Source organism: Eschrichtius robustus, chromosome 5 (genome assembly GCF_028021215.1).
Source record: "Eschrichtius robustus isolate mEscRob2 chromosome 5, mEscRob2.pri, whole genome shotgun sequence".
Taxonomy (NCBI): Eukaryota; Metazoa; Chordata; class Mammalia; order Artiodactyla; family Eschrichtiidae; genus Eschrichtius; species Eschrichtius robustus.
Window position 1 is genome coordinate 139,277,169 of NC_090828.1, and position 13,301 is coordinate 139,290,469.

Below are 13,301 nucleotides of genomic sequence, written 5' to 3' on the forward strand. Positions count from 1 at the left end.
CGGCCCAAAAGGAGAGAGAGGGAGATGAAGAGAGATCCCGACGGCTGTGCCTCCCGGCTGTCTTCCTCCTCAGCCCAGTGTTTTGCTTCTTCCTCACAAAGCTCTGGCCTCCCATCTGAAGACAGCTGCTGTCAAACTTTATTCAACACCACGTGACATAGATATATCCATGTTGCGTGTGGGTTGTACGGGAGACTCACTGTGCCTGTTTTTGTGTGTAACTGTCATCTACCTGGAGCCAGAGGGAGACCTAGGTCTGACCTAGGACTTCGTGGACTTGGGTGGGAAAGGAGGGTAGCGGCAGCTGGCTGCCCGCCAGGCTGCTGTGATGGTCACACTGGGTGATGCGGATAGCGTGCCTGTTAGACATGCCCTATTTCCCGTTCCCCCGTCACAACTCTGCCTGATGAATAATTTGGGACCCAAATCCCACACTCACTCGGGTACCCAGACCCACCACCTGCTCCTGAGGTCACCCTCCTCAGCTTTCCTCCTGCCACTGGAGAGGGGTGGAAGGGCCTCGCCAACCCCCCACTGCTAGTAGTCGGAAAGGAGCCCAGGTTGTCCTTGCTGGGCTGAGCTAGGCATCCTCTGCTCAACCCCACATGACTGCCACAGGAGAGGGATAAAAACAAGAAGGAGTCCACCTAGCCCAGACGAGTCCAATGAACCTTGGCTAAGTGTCAACTGGCATTTAGAGTGGAAGTAAGAACTAATTCAACCTCAATTCCCGCGTGCTCACTGTGAGAGGAATCCCAGAATTCGCCAGGAACAGCCCTTGGGGTGTTCAGCAGGTGGCCCAGCCCACCTCTGTCCCAAGCAGATCCTCTCCAGGGCCAAAGCCTAGGCCCGCCTGCTCCAAGGAGCCTTCTCCAGCTTGGTTTGCCCACCTCACCCCACCCTGACCCCCAGAAGCAGAGACACTTCTACAATAGAGTGGAAGGGTGACAGCGGTCGGAGCCAGGGACAGTGGGGCAGGGCAGAGCCCCCAGCAGAGACGGGGGGGGGTCGGGGGCTGCTGCACACGGTGAGGGCCTCGGGGGTGGGCCCGGGAGCAGGGCCCCAGGGCGCTCTGCTCACGTGCTCCAGGAAGCAGGCGCCCAGCTCGCTCAGGTGTGGCCGCTCCCGGTTGAACTTCTGCTCCAGCGCCCTCACGAAGGCCTTCTGGCACCGGTAGATGTCCTCGATGTTCCCGAAGATGGTTCGCAGCTGCTCCTCGCTGAACATGTCCACGCGCTTGCGACACTGCCTGAGGTAGCCCTGGGCGCGCGGGCGGCCAGGCTTACCCTGGGTCCCCTCCACCCCCGGCCCCGCCAGCCCGCCTGCCCGCCAGCCTCACCTCACAGATGTCGCGCAGGTGCTTGATGTAGTCTCGCTCGGTGCTGAGGATCTCGTTGATGACGTTGGTCCGCATCTGGTCCTTGCTGCTCTGCGCCTCGGCCCCGCCGTCCCCGTCCCCGCCGTGCCCGGTCCCCAGCGCCTCGTCGTCCGCGGGCTCGTCCTGGTTCACCCGCAGCTGCAGGCAACGCGGCTGGTCAGCGTCCCTCGGGGGTCAGCGCCCTGCATCCCACCCGGCGGCGGCGGGGAGCTGAGGCTCGGAGGACCCACAGGACCGCAGGGGCAGGAAGCTCCTCCATCACCCGCACAAGGCCCACAGGGACAGGGCACGCCAGGTCCGAAGGCGCCCCGCTCGCCGTCCTCCCCCGTACATTCGGCTCTGCGAGGCGTAGAGCTCGGAACCGGGCACACGCTCACTACAGGGGTTCTGAACCAGCGCCTGCTCACACTGGGCCCTCTAGGGGCTGTGAAGGAAGCGGCCGGGTGATGTGGCCTTGCCGGCTCTGGGACTGCAACTAGGAGAGGCTCGGGGTGCAGAGAGGGCTGTTCCTCCAGGTCTGGGGCACGAGAAGCACTCCCCTCCCCACGGCCCTCCGCCTGGTTTGGAGGCTGCGCCTGGATTCCTTCCCTGGAGGCCAAAGGCTGCCTTAGGTCTGGGTTCGCTCCCGTGATCTCTTGGGTTAAAGACTTAGCTTGTCCCTGCCTCAGTTTCCTCAGGCGTAGCGACGGCTCCCAGATCCCAGGACTGTTGTGAAAGTTAGAACTGAGATGCCCCGCGCAGATGGTCTGCACAGCGCTTTGGAGATGCCTGGGAAGCCCAGCCGGCTGTGGCGGCTGTACTCTTAACACGCAGACCCCCTCCCCGCGCCCGGAGGGGACCACATTTCTGACCCGTTCTTCTCTGGCCGCTGAGGACTCCTGGAGGGAGGGGCAGGGGCAGGGTTGGAGTTGGCTGAGTCTCGATTCCCAGGCTGGGCTTCCTGACACCCACCCGCCCACCCAGCCCCCAGCCTGCAGTCCCAGCGCAGCTATGAGTGGGAGGCGCACACGCAGCACCTCAGACCCCAGAGCAGTTTCAGGCTTGCACTGCTGAGCAGAGCCAGCTGCCTCTTTACGGGGCTAGGAGAAGCTCGGGCCAGTGCCGTACCCGCACAAAGCTTGCTGGAAACCAGCCCTCGCCGTCAGCGACCCGGCCCCACCACCACTCTCTGTTGGTGGCATCCATTACTTCGATGACGTCCCCGGCGTTGAAGCCCAGTTCCTGGTCATCCATGGTGACATGGTCCCAGAGTGCCTCAGCACAGACCACACTGCCATCGCTGATGAGCTGTGGAGAGAACCAGGCAGGGCAGGTCACGGGGGAGAGGGTGCCCCTGCCCTCTGCCCCCCACCCCTGGGAGGGGGGGATCCTGACTCGTGGTACAGAGGGGCGGACGGAGGCTCCCTCTGAGCCAGCCGCTCTTCGGGGGGCAGGGCTGTGCCCAGGGCATGTCTAGACTGGCGGTGAACTTGTTCCTTGATTGCTAGAATCCGGGGGAGCCACAGCATCTGAGGGCGAGTGTGCTGCTCCCTCCCCCGCACAGGGCACACCTTCCTCCTGTCCCCGTCCCCACTGGGCCGCGATTAAACTCCTGCCTCTCAGCTTCCCCCGTGTCTCTGCTGTGCTCCGTGAGGCTGGCCTGGGGCACTGCTGGCTGCATCTCTGCTGTGCCGGCTGTCCCCTGCGGCATTGGAGGGGACCTGAGAACTGGAGAGGGAGGAGGCTTGCTCCTTCTTAGTGGCTTCCTGTGGACCTGCAGTAGACCACCTGATTAGCAGCAAACACCACTTCCCCAGGTCTGCTGGTGCCCAGCCACTGCAGTAGCTGGATCCGGTCTGCAGTGTTTCTTGAACGCTTGCAGAGCCAGTCTCGTGGCCCCCTCGGCACCAGCTGAGCAGCACCTCTCCTCAGAGTTCTAGGTCTCCAGCTCACAGAATTCTCAGTTTTAATTATTCCAGTCTATTTCCTTTATTCCCCAGCTCTAGAGAGGAAGGAACATCTCGCAGTTGCCACCTCTGTAACAGAAACCTCAGGGCTGTTCTTGAGCACTTAGCGACTGAGTCACCCACTTTATACCTGGCTAACAATTCTCTATATTAACTTCTCTCTCCGGAAATGACTGGCGTGGTTCCTCCCTCCCACGTGATCAGAAATCGCATCAGGAGGGATGCTCCCCTCCCAGGCAGCCCTTGTGCTCAGAGCTCCGTTTGCACTGGGCTGACTCCTGCTCATGTAACGTGGGCTCAGTGTCTACTCCGTGAATGACGAGTGGCTCCGCGAGCTTCGGGCAGGAGGAGCAGTGGGCTGGGGGCTGCCCAGGAGGCGAGGTTTGTGCCCCTCTCTCCTGGGACCAAGTGTTGGCTCTGATTGTCACAGACCTGGGCTGGCTTTTTGGCTAAGCAGTCAAGGCCTTGGGGCATCACCAGGCAGGGCCTCTGTGCTGTTTCCTCCTCAGAGCTGCTGCCCAGTCGGGGGCCTTCTCTGGGTGCTCCCAGGGTGGTGTGCATGGTAAGCCTCCCACCGAAATGGGAACCAGAGTGGGGTGCAGCAGGACTGGCCGGGTCTCCACCTGAGTTCCACTCACTTGTTTCCACGGCACCCCAAAGGGACAGGGTGAGAAGCGAGGGGGTGGTGCTTGGGTACTGGAGCCCACTCAGGCTGGGCCCTTCCTCCAGGGTAGGGCCTGAGAAAGCACGTTCACAAACCACCATAAGGTTCTTCATGTTTTCTCGGGTTTAAACCCACTCCAAACCCCAGTGAAACCACTCTTCAGAATAATCCACAGCTTATGTGTACACCCATCCTCACAGCAGCAGCTGTTCGAGGGCTGCAGATTCCCGTGGCCCACCCAGGGACCCTGGGCAGACAGCACTGGGCTAATCCTGGGGGCTGCAGGCCTCCTCAAGAAACCACTGTACTCATCCCAGCTAAGAAGACCTACTACAGGCTTGTCCTCTTCTGCAGGGAGAAACCTCCTGGCTGCAGTGCAGCCAGGATGAGACCAGAGGATTCAGCGAGGCCACGTGAGAAGAGCTGGCCAGCTGCAGCCCGGGAGCAGGCATCAGGCTGGGCGGCCCACAGCCGGCACGCGGGCACAAGCAGGCTGCCATCCAGCCCTCAGAGGATCTGGCCCTAGACCAAGAGGAAGCAGAGTGGCTCAAAGGTGGTGTAGTTGAGCCAGTGAGGACGTGGCTGCAGGTGAACATTCCCGTACAGGGACACTGACCAAGGGTGAGTTTGCCCATCAGGATGGAGACTATTTGGGAAGGTCTGCACGTTCTGAGTGATGAGTTACGGAGACTGGGGAGGGTTCACCCCTGGAGCTGCTTTCGTAACCTGAGGTTTGAATCTGGCAGGGAACGAAACTGGTTTATTAAGCTTCGTAGTTTTGATCCTGGGGAAGTGGGTGTTCTGACTCCCTGTTCCTGCACGTCCCCCGGCACGCACCTGCCAGTGCACATTCACAGGCTGGCTAATGGGATGCTACACTCTGATCTCTTGAGAACAATCTGCTAGATCGCAGGTGGATGCCGTCCATCCTCAGGTCCCACGAGCTGCACGCGCTAGTCCCCAGGACAGCATGGAGGGAGTCCCCACTGCTAGAGCCCAGGCAGGGAGGAAGCACTGCAGACACACCCCACACAGCCCAGCTTCTGACCAGTTCCCTTCCCAGGTTAGTCCCGCCTGATATTAATCAGGCCAGGCATCTCCCCCTGTCCCCACCTTCCCTCAAATGAGCCCTGAGCAAAATCCCCGCTTGCATGGCCCAGTGCCTCCTGCCTGCCCCCGCTTTATTCCGCCGGCCCTTGTGGAGAGGTGCGGGTCCTCCGCAGGTGGTTTCCTGCTCAGCTTTGGGAAGGGCTCCAGGTGTGGGGCAAAGAGGCAGAGCCTCCCAGAGAGACCAGGACTCCTTACACCTTTATGGACAAGCCCCCATACCCATCCTGACCAGTCACCTAGAAGCCCTTGATGGCAGGGGGTAGGGTAGGGTGACCTTTGTCACTTCCTTGTCCCAGCGACTTGCTGGGCACAGGGGACTTGAGACACACAGCCATGAGCAACTCCCCTGATACCCCTGTGCCTCGGTCCCCATCAGAACCCAGAGTAACAGTGGGCTCTGCCTGGGTCACCAAGCTCCCGTGTAGATCCACAAACAGGAGGTGCTCAGACGAGTTACAGCTACGACACTAACCATTTACGTGATGTCACTAAGACAAGATGTAGCTCCAAGAGGTCAGAGACGCACTCTACTTTCAGGACAGCCCGGAGGCTGCCAGGGCCGGTGCTGGGTGGGCTTCTGGACAGAGGCCCTTCCTGGCACTCTGTCTGAGGTGCAGCTGCACTGAAGCCAAAACCCAGGCTGGGCAGGCCCAGGGGCGAGGGGTCCGGGCTCCCTCCTGGCCTGGCAGTGGGGAGCATACGCTGGCTCTGAGGTACAGCGTGTTTATGTGGAGGCAGGTGGGGGACTGTCCCGGACGGCAGGAGGCAATTTCAGGACGAAGACAAGCCAGGGACAGGGTGCTGGATCCCCTTTCGTGCCTCTGAGAGTTTGACAGGGCTGGGAAAGCCAGGCTCTGCCGCAAAGCGCCCCCTGATGACCACCCGTCACCCTCCCCACCCTGCCCCACCTCCCAGCTGTCTCACACATGCACGCTGGTGGAGGAGTCCACGCCACAGTCTGGGAACACGACGCAGATCCCACAGGCCCCCGCGCACGCAGCCCAGGGGTGCCCACCTGCAAGGGGCAGGGTGGGGGGCGGCCGTGCCTGCAGTGGGGGGCACGCTGACTGAGACCACTTATCTAACACCTAAAGTGGGAAAAGCAACTGCAGGCAACATAAGCAGAGGGGCCCACTCATCCTCAGACATCTCTCAACCCGCACAGGAAGGCATGTCCAGATCCGCTCACACGGTGGTCACATGGTCACATGTGTAAGGTTCCCTGACAACCAGACAGCCGCGGCCACAGCTGCATCTGCACCCTCAGTGACACACACACACACATACACACACACACACACACACACACACACACACACGACAGACGTTAAGACGTTAAGGACTCCATGGCACATGGGTCACCGCGCCCCTGAGTCACCCACCCGGCCGTGCCCCGGGGGACGAGCACACAGACGGGCCCCAGCTCACGGGTTTGAGGGGTAGGCCTCCCCTCGAGGGGCGCTGCGGGGCTCTCGGGGCCCCGCCTCGGGCAGCTGGAGGCTGGGGGGGCCACAGCCGGAGCCGGGAGGCAGGAAAGACGCGCAGCGGCGGAGGGGGCCCACGCCGGCGCCACTCACCCCGGCGGTCAGCGGAAGGCCAGCAGGAATATCAGCACGACATTGATGAGCACGAGCAGCGCCAGCACGGCGAAGACCACCACGCGCTGGGCGCCGGGGGGCAGGTTGCAGCGCAGGAGGGCGCGCAAGACGCTCCCGGGCGGCGCTGGGCGGCGCCGGGACTGCGGGGCCCTCGCCATGGCGCCCAGCCTCCCGGCTCCGCGCGCCCGGGGATCCCGCGGCGACAGGGCAGCCGCGGGGCTGCCGGAGTGCCCAGAGCCGGGGCGGAGCCGCCGCGCTCCCCGGGCCGGGGCTTCTCCCTCGCCGCGCGCGCCGCGTCCCCCAAGACCCGGCCCAGCGACCCGGCCGCCGGCGGGGGCGGGGCTGGGGGCGGGGCCGGGCCGGGCGGCTCCCGCCTGCGCCGCGTTCGGCCCGGGGCGCCTCCTCCCGAGGTGTCTCCGCGGTCCTGGCTCCGCGCCGGCCGGGCGCATAGATGACCACAGTAGCGCTTGGGGTGCCGGGGGCCAGGGGTTCTGAGTCCTAACACCAAGGGCTGCCCTTGGCCCCGACAGCACAGATGAGTAAATGCGGCTCTGAAAGGTCGATTTGCTCTGTCACAAACTCGCCCAGGAACTTGAACTCTGGACAGACGGGCAGATCCGTGCTGAGATGCTCCAGAAAGGCCCTGACTCAGGACCTCTCCTACTGACCTTGCCCATCAGAGCGGCATTTTGTTCCTATGGGAAAGCAGCTGGCTTCTTCAGCCGCTAACCCTCCCTCCCCCGTTTCACCTAGGTATGACTGACAAAAATTGTATATATTTAAGGCGTACGACTTGATATTTGACATACACTGTAAAATGACCACCACAATCAAGCCACTGTGGTGGCTGGATTACCATTTCCATCTCCTCACAGAGTTACCATTTTGTCTGTGTGATGAGAACACTTTAAGAACTAACCACTCAGCAAATTTCAAGTACAATACAGTATTGTTAACCATACTCACCATCCTGTACATGAGATCCCCAGAACTTATTCATCTTGCATAATTAAAACTTTGTACCCTTTGACCAACATCTTTCCACTTCTCTCTCCCCCAGCCCCTGGCAGCCACTCTACTCTCAGATTCTATGAGTTTGACTTTTAGATTACACATATAAGTGCAATCATGCAGTATTTGTCTTTCTGTGTCACTTAGCATAATGTCCTCTAGGTTCATCCACCTTGTTGCAAAGGGCAGGATTTCCTTCTTTTTTAAGGCTGAATAATATATATACCACATTTTCCTTCATCCATTCATCCGTTGACGGACACTTAGGTGCTTCCATATCTTGACAATTGTGAATAATGCTGCAGTGAACATGGGAGTGCAAATATCTCTTCAAGATCCTGATTTCATTTCCTTTGGATATACACCCAGGAATGGGATTGCTGGATCATATAATAGTTCTATTTTAAATTTTCTGAGGAACCTCCACACTGTTGTCCAAAGTGGTTGAACCAGTTTACATTCCCAGCAACGGTGTGTAAGGGTTTCCTTTTCCCACATCCTCACTAACACTTATCTTTTGTCTTTTTAATAATAGCCATTGTAAGGTGTGAGGTAATGTCTCATGGTTTTGGTTTGCCTTTCCCCGATATTTGAATGTCCAGTAACGTTGGGCATTTTCTTTTAAGAGATGTCTATTCAGGTCTCTTTGCCCATTTTTTAATTGTGTTATTATTATTATTATTTCTGGTTTGTTTTTTGGGTTCTTTTTTTTTTTTTTTTCTATTGAGTTGTGAGTGCCTTAGAGATTTTTGGATATTAACCCTTTATCAGATATATGGTTTGCAAATATATTTTCCCACCCCATAGATTGCCTTTTCACTCTGTTGATGGTTTCCTTTACTGTGCAAAGCTTTTTAGTTTGATGCAATCCCACTTGTCTATTTTTGCTCTTGCTGCCTGTGCTTTTCAAATGTGTCATATACAAAAATCATGGCCCAGAACAATGCCAAGAAGCTTTTCCCCTGTTTTCTTCTAGTAGGTTAATGGTTTCAGGTCTTACATTTGAGTCTTTAATCCCATTTTGAGTTGATTTTTGAGGGTCCAATTTCATTCTTCTGCACGTGGTTCAGCAGCTTTTGAAAAAAACCCTATGTCAGGTACCCGGGAGTTTCTACTGCCTCCCAGACAGAGCTTGCAACCTTAACCTTGCAGGGCTCAGAGCTCATGTGCAAGCCTGTCATTCCATCCACAGTGAGGAGCTCTGTCACAGTCACCGTGCCCCTCTGAAGGGTCAGGAGGCTGCAGCTGAGGGGGGCCGAGGAGACTGAAAAGCAGCTCAGAAGTGGGCAGAGGTTTCCGGGCTCCATGGTCAGCTCTGCGGCTCCTGGGGCAGGAGAAGCCAATGGAGGGATTACGTGCAGAGGCTGGGTGTTCCCTTGTGGGTGGCTGTATGTTCAGGTTCCGTGTGTGTGTGCCAGCTCTATATGCATGTGAGTGAGTAGAGACGAGGGTACCTGTGGACGTCACCATCCTGCCAAAGAGTGCAAGTGGATGCTGGGATGTATGTGCGCAGGTGGGTACCTGTGTGTGTGGCAGAGGAGGGTTGGGATGTGTCCAGAGGGGCTGTCTGCCCCCCTCAGATCTGCAGATTCAACCTGGGCCTATCTGTCTAGTTGGGGGAAAGAGTCTTCTTTTCCTGCCCAGTTCTTCAAAAAACTGGCTCAAGATTTTCTCCCTCAAGCTCTCACGAGGATTGTGGGGACTCCCTACCGCCCCAAATCCCAGCACCGGTAAAACTGTGTGACGCCTCTGGTGGGGTGTGGCTCGCACCCCTGACTTGAGTCATTGTGCCCCTGTGGTTGCAGAGCCATCGGACACCCAGGAAGGAGGGCACGGTGGGCTGCGTGACCTCAGGCCACCAGGCAGGGTGGTTCCAGGAAGCCACTGGTCGGCGCAGCACTGAGCGCTGTGGGTCTACAGGACCTTCCTGCTGCCGCCTGGCCGCGAGGGCGAGCTTCAGGACTCCAGCCACGGCCCAGTTCTGGGATGACGCTTGTGTCCCCTGTGCAGCTGAGCAGCCTGGGAGACTTTAAGTGGCAGAAGAACCTTGAACCTGGGCCGGGATGGAGGACTGAGAGGTGGCTTCTGCCCCACCCCGGGGCACCCAGCCTTCGGATCCCGGTTATCTGGGTGGACGGCAGGGAAGATAGTAGCAACAGTATTTCTGTGTGTATTTCATGACCAAAAACAAAGCCAAAAAAGCTTGAAAACAAAGGCCCAGGCCCTGGAAAGATTCAGGCTGAAAGGATCCAAGCCAGGGAGGAGAAGTTAAGTAGAAGAGGCAGCAGGGCCTGGCCCGCTAGGCTAGCTGGGTGGGTGTGCAGGTCTGTGAGGGGCAGGACTGCCATGGAGCGGGGGTGACCTAGGTGTCTGGGACAGGGCTTCGGGAGGGTGAGGGAAGAGGAAGGCTGCTCTGGGCTGCCGGCCATGGACACTTGCAGGCCTGGCGCTGGGGCCTCGAGCTGCTCCTGCCCCGTCTCTCGGAGACCTACGTCCATTTGTCACCCAGCTCACGGCGCGCGTGAGGGGTCTGGAGCCCTGACCAGTACTGGGCTCCTCCCTGGGGTCGGGGAGGGGGTGCAAGAGCCAGGTCAGGTGTGGGGACAGATACCCAGGGTCACAGGCACCGGGGAAGGCAGAAACTCCTGGAGAGAGGGTCAGACTGCCTCCAGGAAGGGGTGGTCACAAGCCAGCCTCGCATCCTGCGGTGTTCTCTAAATGCTCCACCGAGAAGTGCTGGGAGTAGGTGGATGGCCAGACTGTCTTCCGTCCTTGGTGACCCCATGGCCTGGTGGGCCAGGCCAGTCCTGCTTCCCACCTGCTGTGCTGGCCTAGTTATCGGCAAAGCTCCTTTTACACTTTAAGCCCCAGGTTGGAGGACAAGCTTTATGTCTGTCTGCCCTCTAGTCTGGGTGTCATCTTCTCTCCGCAGGATGATCCAGGAGCTGCCCTCAGCCCCACCTTGCCCTCCTGGAGCAGGGCCATCAGAGCAGATCTACACACAGGTGTTTGGAGGGGAGCTGGACATTCGAAGGCCCTCAGCTCCGTGCAGGAAGTGGGCAGAGCTGAGGGGAAGCCCAGCTCCACACGCGTGCCGTCCTCCAGCACAGCTTGGCCTGGCCCGGAGGGGAGACTGCCATCTGCAGGGCAGTGGGTGGGCACCAGGAGACCCCAGGCCTCCTGGCTGGGAGCCGGTCCCATCTTACAACTTGGGGTGGGGGGGGGTTAAAAAGAAACAAGAACAATGTCTTCCAAAGACACTGCCTACTTTCAGCCCTCAACTCTTCAGAAAAAAAATCCCTGGGCTAAGAATGTCTTCAGGCCTGACCTCAGGGGTGACGCCAGCTCAGCAGAACATGGCCGGAGCTGTGGAAGGCAGGGAGAGGGTGGGAGGAGGGTGAGGAATTGAGCAGACAGGCCCAGGCCTGGGCCCGGGTCACGGGCATCTGGAGGGGACAATACTGAAAGGAGAGGGGACACTTCTGGGCCCTGATGTTAACTCATCCTGCAGGAACTGGACAGTCACAAGGCACGAGGCACAAGTTAGGGGCAGAGGATACAGGATGAACAAGACACCGTGCCCCCTTCTCCTTCCACTGGGGCACATGCAGACGAGGCCAGGTGCCCACATAGACGGGCAGTGCCTGCCGCCACCCCGGCGGTCGGCTCCCGGAAGGCAGGACGATGTCCTCTGCACAGCTCTGTCCCAGACCTGAGACACTGCCTGACACACACTAAACACTCAGTAAGTGTGTGTCACATGCATGCGACACACATGCGCACACCGCACACTCAGATCTTCACGTGGTCACACACGCGCTCCTCATGTACCCAGGACACAAAAGGGCTTCGCTGCCCCCCTGCGTCGCCTGCTCCTCAGGCCAGGTGGTTTCGGTTGCCTCCTGCTTAGGAAATTGAAGAGCGATCACTCCTTAGGTCACTAGGAATGAGACAGCGTCCCAATTTAGAACATGACACCAACGTATTCTTAGAAAATACAAGTGCACGTGTGAGTTTAGAGCAAGCCAGATGCTATTTAGTGTGGACTTCTCTCTGACACGTGTTGCTTCTATTATCTCCAAGCCTGAAAGCCACATTGGCCCCCAGTAAGCCTTCTTGCCTCACATGCAAGAGCTGTGCGTGCCAGAGGGGCCGGGGGTGCAGAGCAGGACGTGCTGCTCTCGCAAGGCTGGGGGAACCAGCCTGTCATCGGAGAATCACCTCTTATGTCTCTTTGGAGTTCCTGATAAGGTGAATCTATTTAATGCTGCCAAGGAATCGTAACGAATAAGCCTTTCCCGGGTACCCAGTACACCTGGGCACGGTGACTCTCCTACATGCCAGTGGGGCCCAGGGGCCTCATTCACCCCACACAGAGGAAACAGAGGCCCGAGACGGGAATGACCTGCAGCAGGTCCTCCACTAGCCAGCAGCCCAGCCCCTGCCCCGTGTCAGCCTTGTATCACTGGAGGGGCTCTGCTGCCTGGCCTGGCCGTCCCCCTCCGTGGCATGCTGCATTCTCATCCCACCCTGGGCGCTCGCCCAGGGTCCAGGGAAGACCAGCACCCTGGGAGCACTGAGAGCTCTAAACACAGGTACACCACCAGCACCCTGTCCACTCAGTAACCTCAAATATCAGGCAGGACCTTTGAACCAAACAGGAAACAAGTTCTCTAAGCAGCTCAAATAGGTCCTATACAATTCATGGTCTAAATTGCCTTCATTGCCCTTGGCCAGAGCCTATTTGTTCTTCTAGAGCACTCCTGGCTCTTGGCTCTCCTCATCCAAAGCATCTTAGAATGGACAATTTGTCAAGGGCCAAAAAGGCACCTCCCCACCGGCAGCACGATGTGATGGACCAGATTCCACCACCAGGTAGGAGATGAACAGCTATAAAAAGCAGACACGAGAGCTCTAACGACGCAGCACTGATGGCCAATCAGATAACCCCACACCCCTCCAGAGTCCCGGAAAGCTTTATGTTACTATTCCCTCCTCATTACCATCCTCGTCACCGGAGGTTGAGAACCCACTGCGTGCCACGTTACTTACGTTTGTCCGTCCTCCTGTAACCGTACGGTCATCCTATTTTACAGTTCAGCACTCAGAGGCTACCTGCTCAGATCTCCACACCTGGTCGCTGGCAGGGAGGAGCTCCCATCCAGGTGTGAGAGGATCTCCCCCTGCCCCACATGGCCTCCCACCATGGCTGGGCCCCAAGACTGAGGGTGGCTGAATCTTCAAGAAAAAGCAAACCATTCTCTGTGAATTCTGCTAAGATGACATCATTTTGGAGCCCCTTCCATTCAAAATAGTTTATGAGAAGCACTTAAAGAAAGGCTTCATATATTGGAAAAACCAACTTATTTGGATGTTTATTCCTTCTGCATCATGGATTTTGATGAAATCATTATTTAATGGCTATTTTAAATCATCATTCAGAGCCGGGCCTGTGGGAAGCACTGGTGCACTGGTGACTGTCAGGTAGGTAATGAGGGCACCACACTCCCGAAGGGCTCCAGAAATGTTAGAAGCTAACTGTTTGTACATTGATCTCGTGAGGGGAAAATCTTCTGCAAGATCGTGGGTGGTCC

General features: G+C 58.1%; 1 protein-coding gene across 1 annotated transcript in view; it reads right to left on the bottom strand.

Moving 5' to 3' along the window:
* The window catches only part of ARHGEF4 (Rho guanine nucleotide exchange factor 4), a 125,202-nt gene that overhangs the window by 6,109 nt on the left and 105,792 nt on the right, over positions 1-13,301 (bottom strand). Inside the window, 3 exon segments of the mRNA XM_068545337.1 lie at positions 1,081-1,260; positions 1,340-1,516; positions 2,486-2,665. Of these exon segments, the coding sequence (XP_068401438.1) occupies positions 1,081-1,260; positions 1,340-1,516; positions 2,486-2,665 (537 nt within the window).